Source organism: Podarcis muralis, chromosome 7 (genome assembly GCF_964188315.1).
Source record: "Podarcis muralis chromosome 7, rPodMur119.hap1.1, whole genome shotgun sequence".
NCBI classification, from domain to species: Eukaryota; Metazoa; Chordata; class Lepidosauria; order Squamata; family Lacertidae; genus Podarcis; species Podarcis muralis.
The window spans coordinates 90,117,742-90,142,169 of record NC_135661.1 but is presented as its reverse complement, the minus strand read 5'-3'; the positions used below and the strand labels follow the sequence as shown (position 1 = coordinate 90,142,169).

The window sequence follows — 24,428 nt, the reverse complement described above, 5'->3', positions numbered from 1 at the left end:
GCAGGAAGGAGGCAGAGTTTTGCTCTCTTGCTACCTGGGTGGCTGCTTTTGGCCACATTCCTCAACTACACTCTCCACTTCCAACACATCTCTTGACTCTGGCAACTTGGTCAACTGAAGCTGGTGTTCGTAAGATGCTGAGCTGTCCAACAACCCGTTACTTGCGCAGCAAATCACGTATTATATATTTGAGCTGAGAGGGACAGTCCCGAGCACCAGTAGAAATCCCTGCCCCAGAGGGTTTTACTGACGCTTACAGAGAAGGGGGTGGTGGGAAACCACAAGTCGTTTTTTAAAATGCAGCCCAACAGCGGAGCAGGAGCGAAACCCCCTCCGACGGCTGTGTGCTCCTCCCCTCTGCACCCCACCCCACCCCTCTCTCGCCCAGCATCTCCCCAACTGGCTCCCTTTCCTGTTTACATCCGGACCTGGACTCCGGAGGAAGACTGGAGCTGACTTTCCTGCACTGAGATGTCAAGGTGGGGAGAAGGTGGGGCCAGAGGCAGTCTCTTAGGAAGCAGGTATGAAGACTCGAGCGCACGCATTCACACATTCTGGCTGGGGAAGCAGGGCCCGAGAGCGCCTTCGCTAGAAAGATGGCCGTTTATTTCAGAGTACACCCAACATTCATTTCTGTTTGCCCCAGAAGAGTAGCAGCAGGGCCTGGAGCCTGAAGGGAACATGATAGCAGGATGCGAGAGACCGGTCTGGAGGCGATCTAGGAGAACACTGCGCACGCCCCCCCCATCCTCCCCCCTTTCCTGGCTGGGACGGCGAGGCTCACTTCCTTGGCTGTGCACAGGAGAGGCTGCTCAACAGGCCACCACAAATCCTGCTGCTCCAGAAGAGTTCCTCCCCTGGAAAAAGAGAGACCCCAGTCCATGCGCACAGCGGTCCAGGCCTTGGTGGGGATATTGCTGCTGGAAATTAAGGGAAGGGTGAGACGAAAGGTGCCAGCACTTGCAGCCCCTGGCTTTGGGGGGCAAAGTCTGTGCCGCACCCTCAGGTGTGGCTGTCGCCTCCAGAGACCAGAGCGGCCGAGGAGTCCGTTTTTGCGGGCAGCGTGGCTGTCCCTCGAAGGCGCCGGCGTCACTGCTGCTTGGAGCGAGGCCACAGACGGCTTGCCAGGGAGCCCAGGAAGAGCTGCTGCTTCTTGTGCTGGGAGAGGTCAGAGAGGCGTTGCTGCTCTTCCTGCGAAAGGACAGGCGATACAAACGGGAGCCTGGTCACCACCAAGGAATCCAGAAAGGCTGCCGCCCCGGGCCCTGCCGATCCCATTCCCGTACATGTGGACGTGTCAAGGAGGCTAGCAGAGTAACTCAGCAGCCTGGCTCACCTGCCAGGTTAAGCCAGAGGCTTGTTTTTAAACTGCCTTCGTGCAGATGATCAGCAAACCTTGGTTGCTTGCCCAGGGTGGGTTCGGAGAAAAACAAACCGCAAGCCCAGGATTGAACGGCGTGGCAGGGCAAACTCAGGTGCTTGTTTGTTTGCAGGACCACAGCAGTGGAAGGGAAGAGCTGCATGAATTATTATTTTTTGCTGCATGCACCAGCATGCTGCTCACGTCACAGTAAACCATGGTTTGCTTTAAACTGTGGTTTAATGTGAGGTTGAACTAGGCCAATGCGTGGAGATGGCATTCTGCAGATCCTCTGAGGCACTTGCTTCCCTTGAGAAAAAGGAGAACCAACGAAGACATGGCGGTGGAAGGGAAAATATTATCTGGGACCCCCGCTATCTGCAAAAGCCAAACTCGGCCTAAGATCTGTATCCAGCAGCATTTTTGCCCACTGGGTTGGCCTCACCATACGAGATGGTAGTGTTACCACAATGAGCTTTGAACATTGCAAGTAAGCTAAAATATTTATACTTTATTAGCAGGGAAACCAGGATTTCCCAACGAAGTGACTGGGACGGTGACTCTGCAACCCCAGCACCCTGGCCGTGTTTAAGGGCTTCACCAAAGCAGCAGCAGCAGCCTCCCCCACCCAAAGACAAAGCCCCCAGCCCTGGCTCTGCACTCCTCCTCACCTGTTCCAGCTGTGACTGCCTGCGCTTGAATGCCTCCAGTGGGTCCTCTTCCAAGGAGTAGTTTTCCAGCACGGTCCGGACGTCTTCTACGCCACTCAAGGCAATGGCTGCCAGGCAAGAAGGAGGCAACAAGCATTAAAGGAGAATCAGCCTGGGTCATGTACCCGTTTCATGTATTAGTGACACAGTGGAGGGCAGCTTCCTTATGTCCCTGAGTCAGACCGTTGCTCCATCTAGCTCAGGACTGTTTACTCTCTCCAGGGCATGGGCAGGCAAACTAAGGCCCGGGGGCTGGATCCGGCCCAATCGCCTTCTAAGTCTGGTCTGCGGACTGTCCGTGAATCAGCGTGTTTCGACATGAGTAGAATGTGCCATTTTATTTAAAATGCATCTCTGGGTTATTTGTGGGGCCTGCCTGGTGTTTTGACATGAGTAGAATGTGTCCTTTTATTTAAAATGCACCTCTGGGTTATTTGTGGGGCATAGGAATTCATTCATTATTATTATTTTTTCAAAATATAGTCCGGCCCCTCACAAGGTCTGAGGGACAGTGGACCGGCCCCCTGCTGAAAAAGTTTGCTGACCCCTGCTCCAGGGATTCAGGCAGGGAGCCTTTCCCCAGCCCCAGCCTTGGCAGTGAAGAAGGCAGAAGATGGGTCTCCTCCTGGGTTTCCTGTATTCCACCTGGCAGTGCCTACACGATATGTAGCTCCTCTCTGCAGCAGTGGAAGTCAGAAATCTGCTGCGTTTCGAAACAGGAGATTGTCTGGCCTTGAAGTTCTGCACCCTGACACTGCCACGGATATGTGGAACTGGCACTCACTGAATACCCTTGCACAGGGATGAGGATCCTACAAATACTTTGGGGTCGTCCCACGACCTATAGCCCAGCTTTTCTCAACCTTGGGTTCCCAGGTGTGGCTGGAAAACCCCTCCCAACATCCCTGACTGCTGCCCCAGCTGGCTATGGATGATGGGAGCTGTAGTCCAACGACATCTGGGAAGCCAAGGTTGAGAAAGGCTGGGCTAGCCAGATGCCATGGAAGAGAAAACAAGCTTGTTTTCTGCTCTGGAGAGCAGGACTCAAACCAATGGAGTCAAGTTACAAGATTCCAACTAAACCTCAGGAAAAACTTTCCGACAGCAAGAATTGTTCAACGGTGGAACCGTCTCCCCCAGGAGGTTGTGGCCTCTCCTTCCTTGGAGGTTTCTAAGCAGAGGTTAGATAGACGGCCATCTCTCATGGATGCTTCAGCTGAGAAGCCCCAGCATTGCAGGGGGTTGGGCTAGATGGACTCTACAACCCCATAATTCCATGGTTCTATTTTGGGCGAATGTCTCCTTACTCTTCAGGAAGGCAGCAAGGTCGAAGAGTGTCCGGTCGTCCGAATTCCCGTCCCACTTCTTCAGAGCCATGCCGTTGAAGGGCTGCAGGCGGAACGCCTCCTTCTTGCAGTCCACCACCACCACTTTCGAGGGATCTCTGTTCAGGCAGGAAATATCCTGGCGAGAGGAAGACACAGAGGGAGGCTGGAGGGGTCATCAGCAGACAAGGCTGGCTTCCTCCCCCAAAAAACTCAACAGGCGTTTTATGACAGGCCTGCACGATGCAAGAGACGCAGAAACTTCCCAAGGTGCAATTGTCCTAGCCTACTTGACAATAAGAGAAATGGGTCAAAGGCCCCGAGGGGTTCAAGAGAGCTTGAAATGGAAACCGTGTCTTGAGATCTAATCACGGCCTTTGAATTTCCTGGTGGAGATTCCTCCCTGCTGCCTCAGAACCTTGTTTTTTTCTTGGCTACAGGGAACCAGGCAGAGGGCCTTCTCGGTAGTGGCGCCCGCCCTGTGGAACGCCCTCCCATCAGATGTCAAAGCGATAAATAACTACCTGACATTCAGAAGACATCTTAAGGCAGCCCTGTTCAGGGAAGTTTTTAATCTGTGATATTTTACTGTATCTTTGGTTTCTATGGAAGCCGCCCAGAGTGGCTGGGGAAACCCAGCCAGATGGGCGGAGTACAAATAATAAATTATTATTATTATTATTATTATTATTATTATTATTATTATTATTGGCATTTTGAATTTAATACGTAAACTTAATCCAGGTATCCATTTCTGCGATACAGGCACAGAACCTGCCTTGTGTCACAATTGCTGTGACTCTGCTTCCAAATAAGGAACTTCAGGGGCGAGGCGGGGAGAAACTGACCTGAATCTCCCTTGCAATGCAAAACTATTTTCTTTGAAAGAATGAAAACCATTCCTCTTTCGACCGTCCCATTAAGTACCCCCTGCCGCCGCCTCACTCACATGGGCATTCCCACTATATCAAAGGCTCCCTCATTAGAATCGTTCTTTCCACTTTCCCTGCCTTCAACTCTGCAGCTACAGTACAAGCCTTCTGCAGTTTTACCATCTCTGAGGAACATCAGAACCGCTCCTCACAGCAGGTGTGTGTGTGGGGGGGAGAACTCCTTGCCCCCTTCCTCTGCCTGCCTCCCCCCTCCTCCTCCCCCCACCCCTGCCCCGCTTTCACTTAGGAAAATAGAAAGAAAAGAGAATCCACAACAATCAGAAGCGCACATGCCATGGAGTGAAAGAGACACCCCACGGGCTCTGGGGCAGCAGATGGGAGGTGGAGGGAGGGAGGGAGGACAGACAGAAGGCAGGCTGGCTTGCAGCAGCGGCGACGACGCAAAGCCATCCGCACTCTATTGTGGAGCGCAGACACAGGGGAACTCGCATTGCGGAACACGAGGAGGACACCTGCTGCTCCAGCCTTGCGCTCGCCTAGGCTGGGTAGAGGGGCCACGGGTTCGAAACACAGCTGTGGCTGCAAGGGAGGCCTGGGTTGCTGCTGCATAACATCGCTTTGCAAGGAGATGCAGACAGGGAGGACCAGCGTCCCTTTGCCAGAGCCCACTGGGAGCGCCGGGACGTTCAAAAGGTCTCAATCCCCCTTGCAGTGCATTCCTGTGGATTTTCATTCGCATTAAGCCTCTCTGGAACTTAACCCTGGGGCAGTGTGAAAGAGTCAAGATTTCAGAACGCCCGTTCTCGGTGGTTTTAAGGCAATACCGGAGGAGGCCAAGATCAAGATGCTCAGCCTGCACTCGGCAGGCAACTGGTAAAAGGGCAAAGAAATCTCGCAGGCACTCTCCTCTGTGGGGCTCTGCGTCAAGTGCCAAGCCCACCCTCACCCCAAACTGGCCACAGCTCTCAAAGGAGGCACCAGGGATCCAGTCTGGGAATTGAAGCGGGTGCTCTCATTGATGCTTGCTAAAGAGCAAACCCTCCCAGAAGTATAATAATAACAACAACAACAATAATAATTTATTCTACCCCGCCCATCTGGCTGAGTCTTCCCAGGTGGAGGAGAGGAAGAAAAAGCAAAATCCTGATTGTGAAAGACGTAACCTTCCCCCAGAGGGATGACAAGCACAACCTGGTGCCATCCAGATGTCGCCACCCAGAGATAAACGTGCGCATGAACACACAAGGCCACAAACACCGCTGGGCATCTCCTCCCACCCCCCGTGGAAAGCCTGGCTGCAAATACCTTCACGTGGTGCCCATCCATGTAGCGTGTGGCATCGCGGAAAAGCCGGTAGGAGATGAACCCGTGAGGGTCCACGCTGTCGATGAGGGGGAAAGCGGTCTGGAATGGAGAAGGACAAAGCGGAATCATCTCACGTGCCCCAAACATTTCCAGGATCTCTCTTTGTAACAGCGGGAAGAGCGAGTGAAGGTGCTTTCTGCATCGTGCCATTCAGCTGCTTACTATACTGGTTCAGGAGGCCGTACCGGCACATTTATTTCCCGAATAAACACACAGCTTGATTACATACACACAAAATGATAAAGCGCGGGCCTCAAGGGTCTGGCCTGCCTGTTCTTGCTGGCACTAGCAAAAGGAACAAGCCCCCCAAGGGACACTGTGCCAACCTGTGCCTCAGGTCTTGGCCAGCTGTGGGGCACTCTGCCACTAAGGGACTTTGCTGTGGCACCTCATAGGCCAGGGCTGTCGCTTAAAATTCATCTGCCCCAGCTGCAACAAAACAGGTCTCTCCCATATCGGTCTCTACAGCCGCAGCAGGCGCTGTAACCTTCCGAGAGTTTGACTTCATTCCGAAAGGCACACTCTCCCATTGAGACAGATGGTGCCAGTGGTTGTTAAACTGCGAAGCATCGCAGATTAACGCACGTTGCCACTGGAGCCACAGCTCTGAGCGCAGATAGCGCTTTAGACCTGGGCTTAACAGAATCACATGTGCTAAGAGCAAACAAGCCAGGCTGCTCCCTTGTCTTCTGCCCACAAGTCTCCTGGCCGCGCTGTTGTGCTCTCCCCACAAGGACAGGCCCACTCAATTAGCACAGTAATAGCCTGGATTCAATGGGCTGAATGGCGGTCCGGCTGGACCCATACATATTCAAATGAGCAGCGGCACGCTCCCCTGTGGGACTCCCCTCCCGCCACTCAAGCGTGAGAAAGGAGAAGTGGAAGGGAGGAGGCTGACAGGCAGTCAGGTCGGCTCTCTCCTACAGGACACAAATTCCTGAGTCCGCTGCAAGGCTTTGGGGACCCCAACCCCAACTGTGGACCCCTGCCAGCCCTTGCACCACGCAGGTGTGGGATGTGGCACTTGGCACAGAATTCAGGACGTCAAGAAGCCCAGTGTTTCTTTATTTTTTAATGAAATAGCAAACGTCTAGTGTTTACGGTTCCTGAGATAAGATGGGTAACAGTCTGGGGTGGAGCTTTCATGTCCTTTCCCCACATCCAACAAAAGCAAAACATGGCAAGTGTGCTCGAATTGCATGATTTATAATAAAAATAAAATAATAACAAAATGTTATTTCTATCCCGCCCTCCCCAGCCGAAGCCGGGCTCAGAGCGGCTAACAACAGCATTCTAAAATCAATTCATTATAAAATCAGTTCAAATCAAATTAATGGCAACCATTGGGCTAGAGTTCAGTGAAGAATTACCAAAGGAGGAGGTCAGACTGCCTTGGCCAAAGGCCTGGTGGAACAGCTCTGTCTTGCAGGCCCTGTGGAAAGATGTCAGGTCCCGCAGGGCCCTAGTCTCTTGTGACAGAGCGTTCCACCAGATTGGGGCCACAGCCGAAAAAGCCCTGGCTCTGGTTGAGACCAGCCTAACCTTACTGCGGCCCAGGACCTCCAAGATGTTTTTGTTTAAAGACCGTAAGGTCCTTTGTGGGACATACCAGGTGAGGCGGTCCTGTAGGTATGTGTAAGTATTTTGGGGGTGTGTGTGTGTGTTAGTGTGTGGGCTCCAGCCTTGACGTGCTTTCTCTGGGCTCTTACATTCCCACAACCCTTTTAAGTCCTTCATTCTTACAACCCCTTTCAAGGCTCTCCCGCTGTCCAGCCTGCCCTGAGTGGCTGCAGGTAGAGAAGCATCCCTGCAGCCCTCCTTAACACACCCTGAACACACACAAAAACACACACGCAAGCGGAGGAGAGAGGGTTTGTGTGGGAATACGCCGCTGGAGGAGGAAAGTGGTGCACGCCTGTATTTCCGCCTAGGCAGAGCCATCTTTGGATCCTGGGATCAGGGTCAGAAGCTGACTCCGCCTTGCTCCAGCTCCAGGACTAAGGAAGCCAAGCCATGCCTGGCAGGGGGCAGCGAAAGAGCACTCACCATGCCCGTTTCAGAGGTGAAGATGACGATTTCAAAGAGAGGCGCCAACTGCTGGAACAGGTTGTCGATGCCTGGCCTCTTCTTGAAGCGCCAGCCGGTCACTAACTGAGGGGGGAGGGGGGGAGAACAGCGTCAGGGCGGTTGGGGTACAAGTAGAGCCCTGGGAGAAAGATACAGAACCAGCTGCACAGAAAGAGCACAGATCAACGCTGGCAGGAGACCAGGAAAAGTCCATGACCCGTCCCCAAATACTAAGGCAGCTCTTACTGCATATCCCAGCTACTGCACTGCAAACAGGAGTGCAGGAAACAGTCAATGGCTCCCCCTGTGCTGTCCGTCAAGGGATAGGTTACCATATCACTTAATCTGACCGAGTGATACTCAGGTGGGGTGGGGGGAAATGAGTACGTTTGCTGCACCTCCCTAAATGCTGCCCCAGGACGGATACGCACCGACCATTCCGGATGAAGGAGAACATCTGTGAGTTCGATGACTAGAGTGTAAGGGGGCTGGTAATAGGGCTCCTTCAGGGGGTCCGGGAGCAGCTTAGGGCTGGTTGGCTCTATGATCATCTGCAAGAGACACAAAGAGCAGACGCAGCAGTTAAAAGAGTGGAGGACAGACCCTTCCTTCCTTTGGGGCGTCCAACTTAGAGGTCACCAGAGCGTAAGAGACAGATGTTAGGCTGTCTCTGTCCACACAGGGCATGGGTAGGCAAACTAAGGCCCGCGGGCCGGATCAGGCCCAACTGACTTCTAAATCTGGCCCGCAGACGGTCCAGGAATCGCTATGTGGATCGCCAGCATGAACACGTTCTTTCCCTTTCCCTCTCCCTCACACGGTGGAAGCTCCTCCCTCCCTCCTCCTGGCTTTTCCCTGCCCTGCCTAGAGGAGGAAGGGGGCTGGGCTCTGTTGGTGCCAGCCCCTCTCCGGAACCCTTTTGCGCACCTCTCACCGTCCCTCGTTCATTCTCCCCCCTCAAAATATAGTCCGCCCCCCCCACAAGGTCTGAGGGACAGTGGACCCCGGCCCACTGCTGAAAAAGTTTGAGGACCCCTGACATAGGGGCACAGTAGGGTTACCAGCCAAAGCTAATGGAGTTTAATTACTTTCTAACTATAATATTTCATTATCTGATGACACCTTCAGTTCTGATCTGGAAAAAAGGAAGGAAATAATTAGCAGCAGCCGCTGTTCTGGAGCTGCATACAGAGGAGAGGAGAGGAGAGGATCCAGACTGCTTCAATTGTGTCAAAACAGTTGTTCTGATCTGTACATTTTATTACTTCTTTCAATTAAGCGGAGAAGCACAACACAAGAGTACACAGTGCAAGTTTTTTTCTTTTCTTTGCAAAGACCTTCAAACTTTGCAGTTTGTTTTAAAGCCAGTCTTCACAGTGTCCAGACAGACCGAAAAGCCAAGGTGCGTTCTTGCAGCTGCTACAAGGATAAAGTCTTTGTAGAGCGGACTCCCCCTCCCCCAGCTGTGCCTGGCGATGGTCCTTAAAAGGACCATGAGCGCCCAAGCAAAGCTGTCGGGCTCAAAGCAGTTTGCAAGCTGGCAATGGCAGAGTTCAGGCCAGCGATTTTATCACCCTGGCGGCAGATGGGATTCTCAGCGCACAGCAGCGGCAAGAGGCACAGAGGTGCTGAGAGCAAAGCAATAACCCAGGAGCAGAAGCCATAAAGATACTGTCACAAAAACCTCAAGGCCCATCAAGCTTTGTGACTGGTGGTTTGCTTCCTTTTTTTTAACCAGTCCATCCACCTGCACACACTTCAATCTCACAGGGGTCATTTGGGAAGAGAAGATTGAGAGGTGATATGACAGTCACCTTCAGATATCTGAAGCGCAAGCTCGGTTTTTTGAGGGGGGGGGTTGCTGCTCAAGAGGGTAGAAACTGAGCCAATGGATTCAAATCACAAGAAAGGAGATTCGAACTGAACGTCAGAAAGAACTTTCTGCAGGAAAGAGCTGATTGACAGTGGAACGGACTCCACTGGAACCTGGGCTCCGTTTATTAATCAGAGGCTGGATGGACATCTGCCAGGGGTTCTTTAGCTGCGATTCCTGCATTCCTGCATGTAAGACTTAGTTTAAATAAAACTAGCTCATCAGTAAGACGCCTGGAGTCCATCTTCAAAAGTCACTTCTAAGTTCTGAGCTCTCTCTCTCTCTGTGTGTGTGTGTGTGGAAAAGCAACAACTGTTTTCCACATACAAACCCATAATAAGCCATGACATTGGCTTAAATGCAGAGCATAAAGCCAACAGAAGAAAGCGTTCAGCGCCACTGGCACACGCGCACAAAGGCTCTGGGTGCCCCTGGGCTGAAATCAACAAAACTGCTGCTAAGAATTCAGAGTAGCGGCACCCATTTGCAAACAGGTGTTTCAACGGGAGAAAACAAAACCAGCTTTTCTTCTGGTCACGGCACTTAATACTGGCAAAGGGGTGTTAAGGTCTCCTTGTGTTCCTCCACAACCAGGAACTTGCTTTAAACTTAAAAGGATCCGAGGGCCTGAACTCTTGGGACACAGAAGTGCCTGCACAGCAACTTACCTTTTTTAAAACCCAGTTAGGATACAGCTCCTGATGACACTTAGGGGAAGCCAATTTTTTACGTTTGGGGAGAATCGGGAACAGATTCTGAAAAAGGACCACAGAAGGCTCACTCACCTGCCTGTAATCTTTAAAGTATTTGTATGATCTTCGGAGCTGCTGGATCACTACAGGATCTGAAAGCCAATGTAGAGAACAGGGTCACCATGGGAAACACCTTGCAGGAACGTCAAGGCACCTGAGTTTATGCTCTGCACGTGTCTGAACTTCGTTTCTTTCCTCCAAATACTTGGAGGGGATTTTCCGTCAAGGAGGGACGGTGCGTGTCTCTGCGCTGGTAGACTTTACTCACACAGATGTGCCTTTCTGCTTTAACTGTCAAGGCTTCAGGCAGAGAATCTAGGGGGACCTAGCAAAACAGTCTCAGCTCCCTCAGAAATCAAGAACTACACTTCCTGGGGATCTTTGTGGGGCTGGATAAGCTATTCCAGTTATATCTGTTTCAAGCCAGTTTATGTTCAACCTCGCTTGTTGTTTCATTTATCACTGGGAAGAAAAAACTCCCTCCCGGACTGAAAAGTGTTCCCAGAACTGAGAGAGGTAATATTTAGCTGTGATTCCTGACTTTGCAGGGGGATTGAGCTAGATGACACTTTGGGTGCTGTCCAAGTCTGCAATTCTATGATTCTGTTGCTGCAGCAGAAGCAGCAGCTAGTAAGCGTAAGGCTGCCAAAAGTTAAATCTATCTGTGAATGGGCATTAACCAAGCACAGCTCTGTGGCTGACAGCTTAGCCGGGGCTCCCTGTTCTGTAACACGCCCCCCCAGTCCCCCCCCCAAGCCATCTGATGCAGTTTGAACATATGCGGAGTCCTGCAGTCCTTCCAAAAGAATACTAATGGATTCCTCAATTACCAGCTCACTTAAGCAGAGGTCAGGCTGAAGAAGAAAGAGCGTGTGAGCCGAGACCACAGTCCCACACCAGCGCTGTTAACTATCCCTCTGAGATTACAGCTTCAGCATCTTAGCGCCAGGGTTATTCAAACAGAAACTGTAAGTTAATCAATCAAAGGCAGGCGCATTGAATGGGGCGTAATTTGGGAGCCATTGTCATGATAATTCAAGCAGAGCAGCTGGGGAGGATGACTGGCTGCACCAACACACAGGCCAAAGGGATTCAGGTGTCTGCCAGGGGCTTATATGGTGGAATTTGGCTGAGAGGCTGCCGCCGGCCACCGCCAGACTGAAACGCCTCATTTTTAGACAGTTGGCTGCAGCAGGAAGGAACGAAGTTAAACCGGTATTAATGCTCATCCAACTTGGATGCACCAGAACCTGTTCCGACTTTTAGATCAATCTCTTTTCTCGGTCAACAGAGCCTGTGAGAAGAAACAAGGCTTTACTTGAGGAGGCGCTCCGTGCACCACAGAAAGATGCAACTGGCCACAATAATTTACAGTCTATGTTGTCGACTGATTTCAAAGCAAGCGGCCACTTTTGTTTGGAAGCTGCCTGGACAGCCACCCCGTTTCAAACACTTGCTTCAGTGTCTGCACATTTCTAGCGACCTACGACGCTACGCTATGAAAAAATTAAGGCTGTTGGTTTTGTTTTCTAGAAACCAGCTTAAAAATTCCGGCAGGCATTCGCTGGTCAAGAACAAAGGAGGACAAAGCTCAAATAATTGGTATCTATTTACATAAACTGTTACCTGCCCTAAAGCTTTTGATATCTGGTTTGCTGCAACAAAGGATAGAATCAGTCTTCCAGCTCTGTATATGTAAACAGGCTAGATAACATGGGGCGGGCAGCATGATTTAGATCATTTTGCACCATATATTAAATTATCTAATAGACTGGATTTCTCTGCCTCAAGGAATGCTCTCCTCCCACTCATCCACCTGCAATTGGGAGCTTCTGAAGAGGCTTTGCTTTGGCTTCCATCTGATGTACATTAGCCCCAACAACAGATGTGGGAAATAAAATATTAGAAGAAGAAGAAGAAGAAGAAGAAGAAGAAGAAGAAGAAGAAGAAGAAGAAGAAGAAGAAGAAGAAGAAAGAAGAAGAAGAAGAAGAAGAAGAAGAAGTATATGCTGCCCATCTGACTGGGTTGCCCCAGCCACTCTGGGTGGTTTCCAACAAATTAAAACATCAAACATTAAAAACTATACCTTTGGCCCTCGGGATGCCACTGAACTACAACTCCCATCATCCCTGGCAACTGGTCATGTTTGACGGGACTGATGGGAGTTTTAGTTCAGCAACACCTGGTGGGCTAAGGGCTCCCCAGCCCTACTCTAGAAGGAGCAGGGCTTTCGCTATGGCAGTCTTAAATTTCTCCAAGATCCAGCTCCTCCCTGCTGTCTTTTCAAAGGAAGCCAAAGACACTTTTCCCCCCAAACGTCCTTGATTTTAAAGAAGTTTGGCTTTGCTTCTTGCGCTGCTTCTGCTGCTGTTTATTGAACCTGGGCTCTTGATTTCACCTGCCCATTTTACTGGCTGCTGTTTCCATTCTTTGTTGTAAAATGCTAGCCCAGCGTTTCCCAAACTTGGGTGTCTTCAGCTCCTTTTTTGGACTACGATTCCCATCATCCCTGATCACTGGTCTTGCTAGCTAGGGATGATGGGAACTGTAGTAAAAAAACCCCAACACCACCCAAGTTTGGGGAATGTTGTGTTAGACACCTCCCAATGAATGGTGAGCGATTTTAAAAGCTAAGCTTTTAAAGATTCCTTAGGGTGAAGTAAGCTGACAGTTAAATAAGACATAAGGAGAGCGAAGGAGGTTTGCAGAGAGCAATTTCGGCGCTCCCGGCGCAAGGACCGGGGCAGAGCAGCTTACACAAAACGTGCCAACAGGAACCTGTACAACTTTCTGCCAATGGGTGGATGAGGTTGGGGAGTGAGCTGAAAATCTGGACGGCAGGGAAAGTGGTGGGAAGTGTAAATGGGGTGAGGAGGGGGTGGGGGTGGGGAAGAGAAATAATAAATCTATTGTGGGCCACAATGGGGCCACGGCTGGAGAATGCCTTTTAATCTGCTGGGAGCATATGCCAGGCCGGCTGAAAGGAGCTGGTGAAAGAAGCTTCCTATCCCAGGCAAAAAAACAAAACCCCACAACACCCTCCCCTCCCTACTGGCTTCCTACATATTTTATCGGGAAAGTTCCCCTAACTGGGCAATCTGCTTTCTGAAAGCCCTGCGCTAAGTTCCATCTGGCCTTCTATTGTACAGACTCGCCCCCCAAGAGCCTCCGTTCGCTTTTGAAACTCCTGGACTGCGAAAGCCTATTAAATTAATAAATAAATGACCCCGCTCATGTGCAAGTATTTCAGGACAAGGGAGCTAGAAATAGCCCAACAGTGTCCTCACTAAACCAAGCTCAAAGGTGTGCATTTTTTTGGCAAGGGGCAAAAGCTGTTGACGATGCACCAGGGAGGGGATGCTGGGAAGACGATGGTTGCTCCGCGGAGCGGGACCGTTGGAGACACCCAAAACTAAGCACTCCGAGGAGAGAATCACGCCTGGGGGCCCCCGTGGGCCAGAGGCTCACACAGGGTGTCGTCCCAGCCAAACCGGCAGCTGCAAAGCAAAATCTCCGGCAACCAAGACACGCCAATGGCATAGCTGTCAACTTTTCCCTTTTCTTGCGAGGAATCCTATTCGGAATAAGGGAATTTCCCTTTAAAAAATGTAAAAGTTGACAGCTCTGCAATGGTACGGAAAAGGAGAGGCCTCCGCAAACCCGATTCTCTCCAGGTATTTGTGACGACAACCCCCGTCATCTCTCCGGGCCGCTGGTCATTCTGGCTGAGAGGGATGGGAGTTCGAAACACCTGATGGGCGCCAGGTTGGAGGGAGCTGCTCCAGAGTCTGACCCAAATCTCTCGCTCCCCACAGGATTCTGTCTTGAAATCTGCCTCTCCCACCTGCCCCTCTCTCTTCAAAAGCGGAATAGCTAAAGAGGACATCTGGAATGCCTATGGCTTTGCCTTGCCCCGGGGGACAGGCACACACCCCCTCGCACCCCCCTCTCCCCTGCCCCAAAGGCTCCCCGTCTCTCCATTCATACGCATCGTAACCTCAGTGACTGCTCTTTGCCTCCAGCAGCCCCCAAGAACGGGCACTGGGGGGGGGATGTCTGTGGGGCGCAGCAGAAGCATTGTGAACCCCCCCCCGCACAAGTTCCGCCTGACCTTCTGTTCTCGACAAGGGGCAGGCGTGCTGTTTATGCACCGGTACATCTGCTCTCAAGGCAGCCGCAGAAAAAAGCCTCCTCCCCAAACCTTTCACCCGTCCAATTAGAAATGTAAAGCAATTCTGGTTTTTCCTGGAAGTGTTACGTGGGGTTTTAATTCCCCCCCCTCTGTAAAGAGGTGGGTGGGTGAGCAGGTCACGCCTGTTGCTGTTCCCTTACTCTCCGGTTTAACACATCAAGGACTTAACATATTTATAGCTTAACTTCTGGGGCATTGCATCTCTCCCCCCAGCCAGCCCACCAGACTTCTCAGCTGCTTAAATACTGAAGTGTCGGAAGGCGCTTGGCTAGCTGGCAGCACAAATTTAAAACTCTAAAGACAGGCTCAGGCTTTTATCAGACGTGCCTTGAGCTGCGAAGAAGGTGCCTGAGCAGGGAAAATCTATTGATGCACACAAGGTACAAAATGCTATCATGTCCCAAGTTGCACCTGGGTCAAACAACAGCGTTAATGTAAAACCACTGAGAACTAAGAACAGTGCCCCTTTCCCCCATTCTAGTGTTTTTGACCTTTGTTCTGTGCAGCTTTAAAGGTCAGGCTGCAACACAGGATACTTCAGACTTCTCCAACTTGGTGCTCTGGAGATGTTGTTGGGACTACAGCTCCCATCATGCCCCAAACACGGACCTTGCTAGGTGGGGCTAAGGGGAGTTCAGAGTGCCTGGAGGTCTGCAGATGAAGATGATGGACTATATGGAACTTGCCGAACTGACTGGGAGACTCCGTCACCAGAGAGAAGAGGCGGTGGAAGAAGACTGGAAGAAGTTATTTGAAGAATATTTGAAAAAAATATGCTAATATTTAAATCTTACAATAGCTTTGGAAGTGGATATAGGCTGTAGGGTTAGAAGTAGAAGATAGTGTATTTTGAAATAGTATTATTTGTAAGGGATAAAATGTGAAGATTCTTATGGTAAAAGTAAGTGTGATAAAAAAAAATGGTTAAAATTATGATATATGTAAACTGCTAACGATGAGGTAAAATGAAAATAAGATGGGGGGGGGGGACTTGGGGAAGCTCACCTAACAATGTTTAGAAAAAATAAGGATAAGACAAGAATCTGTATTGTTTGTTTTTCTGTTTGTGTTGTTTAGTTGTGTTATCCAGCTCCGAGGGACTTCTGGCAGTTCCCTCATTGCGAGAAGTGAGGTTACAGGGAACCAGGCAGAGGGCCTTCTCGGTGGTGGCGCCCGCCCTGTGGAACGCCCTCCTATCAGATGTGAAGGAAATAAGCAGCTATCTTCTCTTTAAAAGACATCTGAAGGCTGCCCTGTTCAGGGAAGTGTTTTAATATTTAACGCTGTACTGTTTTTAACACTTGATTGGGAGCCGCCCAGAGTGGCTGGGGAAACTCAGCCAGATGGGCGGGGTATAAAATAATAATAATAATAATAATAATAATAATAATAATAATAATAATAATAATAATAATAAAATGAATTAAAAATTTTGGGAGAAACAACGAAGTGCCTGGAGGTCACCAGGCTGAGGAGGAAGGCTGCACTCAATGACACTTCCGCTAGTCATCACACTCTCCAACTTTCCATCCAGAGCATGCATTCTCTCTTCTACGAGCACTCGGAAAACTGCCTAACAGGCCTTAGAAGCCACCAGAGTACCTGTTTCGCTCTCAAATGCACTCAAATCTGGTCCACACAAACGGTGAGGGCTCATCACTGTGCTGAGAAAGTACCACAAGGACTAGTCGTCAGGTAAGCATGAATCTTATGGCTTTTCAGCTGCTCCAGTTCCACTTTGACTGATTAGCCATTACAAAAACTTCAGGAGATAATTCAACTGAAACGTGGAGAACATTCACACGCCTGCAACAAAACGGCATTTGTACTGCAAGATCTGAGGTGGTAATTGGCATATTTGTAGGGATGAAAGCACGGGATTCTTAAAACATAAAAAGCCCAAGCGCTGACCAAGGTATTCCGAGGCGCAGAAAGGCCCCTAGAACAACATCTCTTTCTCAAGTCTTCCAGTGCTACCAACAAGGGTTCTCCTCTGTCTAGCTTGCTGTAACTCCAACATATCAAGGCGACTTTTAAAAAGCAGGAAGTGGTCTGCCTACTCACCATTATCAAACTCATCGGGGATCTGCAAAGAGAAAGAGAAGATAGTATAATTCTTTTGACTCCGCAGCATGTTTCAAGTCACAAGGCAAAAGCAGAGGGGAAACAGCCTATGAGTGCGTCTATTTCGCAGTGCATTTATTCTGACCAAGCATAAGTAAGGCTCAGCTACAGCTACTATTTTGCCTTTTATGTCTTAAAACCTCCCCAGCAGCTGTACCCACACCATTTTACAGTTTACTTATTACATTTATATTCTGTTCTTCCCCCGCAAAAGGAGCCGAGGGAGGCAAACACATCAGCCTTAAAACACAATTAAAAAAACCACTGCAACATCCCTATCCCGAAAGCAAGCAAAGCTGGAGGAAGGATTTTCATGCAAGTTTTTTACTAATTTCAGCTTGTTCAGCCCTATGAAGCAAGAAGCCCTGGTATTCCTATTTTATCAGCAATAAAAGAAAATTGGAGAGAGAAGCCCAACCAATTCAAGATTCCGGACCAGGAGGATCCAAATTCCCACCTGGGAACACGCAGCTGCCTTTTACCTTTGATGGGCACCAGAAAACCTTGAAATGGGAAATGCATCTTTATAGACTTGTTTGGTCTACATTCGTTTTATTCATTTAATTTATATACACCCTTCACCTGAGGATCACAGGATGGTTTACAGTATAAAACTACAAAAATACATAGCACAATAACAAACAAAACCATCTCTCCCCCCCCCCCCCCGCCCAGTTTAAAAGGCCATAGATTGTTTAATTAGGCCTAGGAAAAGAGGAGCGATTCACCTGGTGCTAAGGCCCAAGGCAAGCCTCCCTGGGGAAAGCATTCCACAAGTGGGGAGCCACCACAGGAAAGGCCCATTCCAGTGTTGCCACCTTCTGGACCCCTCGTGGAGGGGGCACATGAGGAAGGGCCTCAAATGATGATTGCAGGGTCTTGGTAGGTTCGTATGGAGAGAGGGGGTCCTTGAGGTATTGCAGTGTGAAAGGCTTATATCTCACCACAGATCAATATGTGGGTCAATGAGCCCTGAGAGATCAAGATAATCTTCAAGGGTGAAGACAGCCCAGGCTGGACGTTCGGAAAGCCCACCTGCCTTGCTGCCTCCACACTGACCTCCTTAGCTTGATCTGGGGAGGCAATTCTTGCACGCTAGAGCAGGGATCAGCAAACTTTTTCAGCAGGTGGCCAGTCCACTGTCCCTCAGACCTTGTGGGAGGCCGGACTATATTTTTTTGTAGGGGACACGAAAGAACGAATTCCTATGCCCCACAAATAACCCAGAGATGCATTTTAAATAAAAGGGCACATTGTACTCATGTAAAAACACGCTGATTCCAGGACTGTCCACGGGCCGGATTGAGAAGGCGATTGGGCCGGATACGGCCCCTGGGCCTTAGTTTGCCTACCCATGCGCTAGAGCTCCGTAGCAGAATGGATGCATACATTGCTCAGGTGTCTCCAACAAGCCAGCCAAATCTCACCAGTGAAAATGCTCTTGGAACGATGCTGCATAGCAGCGGCATGACTGGCTTCCTTCCTTCCTTCAATGTTTACAGAGCAGCAACTACCTCAGGGATGTGGCAGCTGCGGACAGTGGTTTCGTGCTGGCTGTTCCGCCAATGCAGGCGGGTCAGTGGAAAACAGGCAGGGTCAAAATGGGCAACAGGAAGGAAGAGTGGCACACACAGAAAACATGGGTCATTGTTGGTTTGTGTGTGTGTGTGTGTGTGGCGGGGGTGTATTTATTTCCCATAACCCACATCACCCTTCCAGGAGCAGGGACCTATTTTTAAAAAGGACAGGCAGGATACGGTAGAGACCCAGACACGGAGGAAGCTTAGCAAGACAACGCTTGGGTACAGCAAGAAGAATTGACATGGCTTGGGGGGGGGGGGCTGTGTTTGCTCTGCAGAGCTGGTGGAAGCCACGACGTGGGTTCAGGAGTTGTCATTGCTGCACCTACACAAAGATGCCCTAGGGCAACCTTCGCCACCTGCCAGCTGTCTGGACTTGCATCCTGGTGCTGATGCAAGTTGTAATCCAAAGGGCACCAGAGTTGGCGAAGGCTGCCCTAGGAAGACAAGAAACAGGAATTTTGAAGCAATGGAGAGGTTTTGTCACAGATTCTGGAGGTGCATTGAGCAAGCGGCTCTGGAAGTCAGCTATCCATTGAACAGGATTATGTCCTCCTTCTATTGTATAAAGCTCTTACAAATTGTTTCGTTCAACGGTGTGAGCTTCCCTGAGCTATTGTGTAAAGGCAGGGTATTAAAAGCCTCTCAATTTATATGCCTCTTCCCAATGGAATCTCAATGGGGCCAATGGCATCAAAGAAATTAGTGTGAAAGGTACAGAAACAAATCAGACGCTCAATCTTTTTCCTCTTCGTACAGTGGTGCCCCGCAAGACGAATGCCTCGCAAGACGGAAAACCCGCTAGACGAAAGGGTTTTCCGTTTTGGAGGTGCTTCGCAAAACGAATTTTCTATGGGCTTGCTTCGCAAGACGAAAATGTCTTGCGAGTTCCTGCAGGGTTTTTTTCCTTTCCCCCCCTTTTTCCCAAGCCGCTAAGCCGCTTATCAGCTGATCCGCTAAGCCGCTTAACAGCTGATCCGCTAAGCCCGCTAATAGCGCTAATCCGCTAATGGGCTTGCTTCGCAAGACGAAAAAACCGCAAGACGAAGAGACTCGCAGAACGGATTCTTTTCGTCTTGCGAGGCACCACTGTACTTGCTATCTCCATTAGAAATATCCCTTAACTCTTTTCAGGCAGCAATTGGTGAGTCTTTGGTGATCTCAAGTAACAGGATAGTTGCCACACTGCAGATTTAAGGCCACGTGCAGTGGTTAGAAGGTTGTTCTAGGACCAAGGGAGACCAGGGTTCAAATCCCCCCACTCAGCCATGAAGTTCACAGGGTGGCCTTGGGCCAATCACTCCCTCTCAACCTAACCTACCTCACAGGGTTGATGTGGAGATTAATTGAGGAGGGGGAGAGGCATGCATGCCACCTTAAGCTCTTTGGAGATAGGAGATAAACGCAAGAAATAAATAAATGGCAAATTTGCCCAGCTGTGATGCAAAATGATGCGCTAAATGCCGTAGGGGAAAGGAAACTGCTCTGACCCATTTTTCTTCCTCCAGTCTACCACAAATCGTCCCTTGTCCAGGTCTGGCACATCTGACGGACCCCACCAGTGACAGACACCCAAGCAAAACAAAGGCATCTACAGTATAGCTATTAGTGAGAGCTCAGCCCACTGCCAAGAGACTACACTTACCATGTCGAAAGCAACAATGAGCATGTCCAGAGTGCTTCTTTGCATTAACTGCAACCAGCCATGACTGGGGGACGTATCCCCAACACCTGACACCTCTGCTTTTAGGAGTCAGCTACCACTTTTGAGCTGGGGGGTTATTCCATTTTGTGCTTGACAAAGTAACTTGAGCTTTGGGGCTGCAGCCAAATGGCTCTCACACCTTGAAGCTGCGGGGCTGCACCAAGGGACAGAGCTGCGCTGCGCAATCAGTGAAGAGGCTTCAGCAACCTCCACACAGCATGTTTCTATAAACACTGCCCTAATCGCCCTGACCCTCATGTGCCCCAGGTTTAGATACTATTGGACCCCCGAGCCCCCATTTCAATCACAGTTCTCAAGCTCACAGTGCCAACAGATTTTTCAAAGGGTAACTATAGCAGGGAGTTGTTTTAGTAATCCTGATTCAACACGAGTCTCGAAAACTGCTTTTGCATCGCCCAGCTCCCTTCCGGGTGTCTGATGGACGATGGGGAGCCACCCACAACTGAGAAAGCCTCTGCCCTCAAGAAGTTCTATGGGCTGACTTACTCCTTCATGCCCTCTTGCCGCAAGAATAAGGGAGCAGGGAGTGGGTATGTCTTTAAGCAACACATATCCACACGCTGAACCTTTCTTACTGTTGAAGGCATTAATAGGATACGATTCTCTCCATCTCTTCTTTCCCAGAGTGCCGCTAACCTCTCCGTAGAAAACAAGACCCCTTCCTCTTTGGAAAGGAGCCATTCAGACTTGCAAACATCAGATTAAGATCCAAAGAAATGCAACCAGTTCTACATGCCTAAGGATATTTTTAGCAGCCCCACGACCATCACACGGGCACAGCCTGTGAAACAGTTTGTGGTACACCTGGGGGACACCTGTGTGTGTGTCTGCTGTTATACGTATTATATTTATCTCCTATCACATCTGCACAAACTCCTGTTTGCCTCTGAAGTAGCTCTCTGGTTCTGGGCCTTGGGATTTCCCCTCTGCATTTATGCCAAAACTACCGTACATCATTGCTTTATTTTCTCTACTAATCTGAGGGACGCGGGTGGCGCTGTGGGTTAGAGCCTCAGCGCCTAGGACTTGCCGATCGAAAGGTCGGCGGTTCAAATCCCCGCGGCGGGGTGCGCTCCCGTTGCTCGGTCCCAGCGCCTGCCAACCTAGCAGTTCGAAAGCACCCCCGGGTGCAAGTAGATAAATAGGGACCGCTTTCTAGCGGGAAGGTAAACGGCGTTCCGTGTGCTGCGCTGGCTCGCCAGATGCAGCTTGTCACACTGGCCACGTGAACCGGAAGTGTCTCCGGACAGCGCTGGCCCCCAGCCTATAGAGTGAGATGGGCGCACAACCCTAGAGTCTGTCAAGACTGGCCCCTATGGGCAGGGGTACCTTTACCTTTACCTTAATCTGAACTTAGGAAGAAGTACTCTGTACTTCTGTACTCTAGCATGATGAGCACTGTTATCTGCAAACATCCAAATTCTGAACAGGATGTAAGTCTTCAGAGCGGTGGGGGAAATCAAGTGAGACTGTCTTCTTAAATGGGTCAAAGCTTTCCATGCATGGATTTGTCTGCCTGAAGGACTTTGCTTTCCAGGTTGCCAAAGTTCTCTGCTGGCTGAAATTAAGGCCCTGCAAATTTTGAATCTTTTTTACTCTACACTTGTAACAGATATTTTCATTGATGCACAGGGCAAAGACGACTCACTGGAAAAGCCCAGCCCAGTTTGAAAGGCTCCATAGCGATGCACCAGCTGTTTTGAGGGCTGCAGAGTCCTTGAAAGCCACAACAGAATGGCTGCAAGCAAGATTTCATTGTTCGCAGACACAGGCGCAGGAGCCCGGCAGCTGCTGACCTGAAATGGGCAAGACCCCGCTACGAAAACAATGATCCATTCCTCTAGTCAAACAAGGGACTTGAAACAATCCCACAAAGTCTTCGGCACTGACCTGCTCTGGACAACCTCACGGCGGCTCTTGGCCTTGTGAATACGTTGCAAAGGAACTATACCGGGACTGTCAGAGCAGAGGCGGAATCAGGTCCAGAGAAAGGTAGCAGTAAGCGCTCTTGGGTGAAACTAATTCTGTCAGTCACTGAACACACACACACAGTTTATGAATCACTTTGTTTTGCCTTTCCTCCGTTGTTTGGGATTATGTAAAATAACCGGGAAATGGCAAGGCGAAGGACTTGGAGGCACAGCAAGACTAATCCAGTGTCTAATCTCCCAACTCCCTTTTGTACAGGGCGGTGGAACATTGGCTTGGCAGGGCAGGAAACTGGAGCTGACCACTGGGCGCAAGCAGAGAACTGGCAGCTGTCAGAGGCCCTCCAAGCCCCATCTTTCTTGAACTTAACCAAATGCCACCATTGCTACCAAGTCAGCCCAACTGGGCATGTAAATACTGAAGAGCATCCTGGCACTTGCTGGCCCAAGTCAAGCAGCTCCCCAATTCCAGATGGCATTCCCAGGGGCACCATTGTCTGGCTGGGTTTTAGAAGATAGATCTCTATACTGGTTTCAATCGACTCGAGGGATCATAAAGGCTGAGGGATTCACCAAAGTCTGTCGAATTCAATTCACTTCAAACCCCTGCACTTTCAGGGAGCACATGCACCCTGACACGCCTGCTGTGGAACACCTGTGCTTCGCAGAATATTCTGGCAAATGTTCTAGGGTGCAAAAACAGAGGACTGGCCAGGGCTTCTGGCTGCAATGTTTCCCTGCATGAATTGTGAGTATACCCCACAAGGAAACTATCTAGAAGTCCTCCGCCAACCCAGTGCCCCTCCGATATTTTGGACTACAACTCCCAGTGCTCGCTGGGGCTGACAGGAGTTGTCATCAAAAGCATCTGGAGGGCACCCAGTTGTGGGAAGGCCGTTTTTCTATAATATCTCTTTCCGAGCGCCTGCTCACTGCAAGAGATAATGTGCAGGGGGCAGACAAGCTGCCTTGAAAATAAGCTCACACACTAAACTACATTGAGGATCCCTATTTGCTTCTGAGAAACCTGCAGAGCGTTGGGAGAACACAGTTTGAAAAGCACTGACCTAACAGATTATTACCGTATTTTTCGCTCTATAACACGCACCCGACCATAACACGCACGTAGTTTTTAGAGGAGGAAAATCCGTAGGCATGCCACCTGTAGGCATTCCCTCCATAACACGCACAGACATTTCCCCTTACTTTCTAGGAGGAAAAAAGTGAGTGTTGTGGAGCAAAAAATATGGTGTATGTTAAAGAGTGACACTCAAGTTGTTTAGTGCTAGTCATTTAGACTGATGTTCCCCTGGTCTTCTGAATCTACTTCGCGGGACAGGGGTTCCAGGTTTCTTCAAAAGAAAACTAAGACAGAATGTAAAAAGTGCCTCTGTGAGTATACAGGAGGCCAGATATGCAAGAACAAGAGAGAGAGTGCAGGATGCTATCCCACTGCAGCCATCCAAGTTGACCCAGAGAAGCAGCAGATGGGATACCTGCATTACACAGACTGGGGTGCATCAGCCAGCAAAAAGCGTTCAGATGGGTATTTTGTTCCCTGGGTTAACCAGTCTCAGCAATTAAGTGAATCAGAATTTCAGCTCTCTGTGGATGTTTCTACAACCAAACACTTTCCACAGGAATCTCAAAACCAGTTCAGTTTGAAAGTTCAACAGTGCCACCTTGAGGGTTAGATCTGGAAAAGCACACACCACAGACACCAGGGTCAAATACACACCAGGACACCTACACATATGGTTAACAAAAAGGGCCTCTTTTCTACCCGATGTTCATAAGACATCCTTGGAGAAGATGTTAACTTCTTAAACATCAGCTCCAAAATGTTTAGGAGCCGTTATATGGGTTGACCAGGTTCTGAATTTTTTCCATTGTGACGTAAGAGGAAGCTGCTTTCAATTTCTCTCCATCTTCTTCCTTGCTGTGCCTAAAATGTGCTATCTTCTAGCTCCCTCTTTTCTCTACTGTCACAAAGCTTCCCACTTTCTAAGGTTCATCTGGATCCATAAGCCTTTTTTCAAGATATCCATGCTTTTTGATACTCACCAGAATGAACCTAGTTTTACATTTTGTTTAAAACCAGAAGCTGGAAGATCAATGCTGCGCACATGAAGGCTTGAAGAGTGACAAAGGAAATTTGTAATTAAAAAACAAAAAAAGATCAAGAAACAGCCTTCTGCAAATCCACACTTCCCAGAGAAGGAGGAAAAGGAAGAGTGTGGGAAAAAGAGGCAGATCAAAGGCCAGCCCCATTTTACAGCCACTTAGGCAAAGATGTCCAGACAAATCAGGTCCCCCTGAAGACCCTCTTGCACTCAGGTGATGCCATGCGACTTGCAGGAAGCTGTGAAGTGTGCCAAGGCCTTTGGAGAAGACTTCATTGCGGCCATTCACATGAATGCGACAGGCAGCCTAAAAGGGGCTATTAACAAAACCAAAGGGGTTTTATTATGGCTCAAGAACAGCAGGTAAGGGGAAAGACACAAATACCTTTGAGAAAGGCAGGCGCACAAC

The 24,428-nt window shown here is 49.7% G+C and overlaps 1 protein-coding gene across 1 annotated transcript in view; it reads right to left on the bottom strand.

Annotated features, from left to right (window-relative positions):
- Positions 1-584: 584 nt before the first annotated feature.
- Positions 585-24,428, bottom strand: part of TIMM50 (translocase of inner mitochondrial membrane 50) — a 35,814-nt gene continuing 11,970 nt past the window's right edge. The window contains exons 4-11 of the mRNA XM_028741845.2: positions 16,603-16,624; positions 10,379-10,437; positions 8,152-8,271; positions 7,700-7,804; positions 5,594-5,692; positions 3,378-3,534; positions 2,032-2,138; positions 585-1,191 (exon numbers count right to left, since the gene is read on the bottom strand). Coding sequence (XP_028597678.2) covers positions 1,090-1,191; positions 2,032-2,138; positions 3,378-3,534; positions 5,594-5,692; positions 7,700-7,804; positions 8,152-8,271; positions 10,379-10,437; positions 16,603-16,624 — 771 coding nt within the window. The 3' untranslated portion in view covers positions 585-1,089. The remainder of the gene's footprint in view (positions 1,192-2,031; positions 2,139-3,377; positions 3,535-5,593; positions 5,693-7,699; positions 7,805-8,151; positions 8,272-10,378; positions 10,438-16,602; positions 16,625-24,428) is intronic.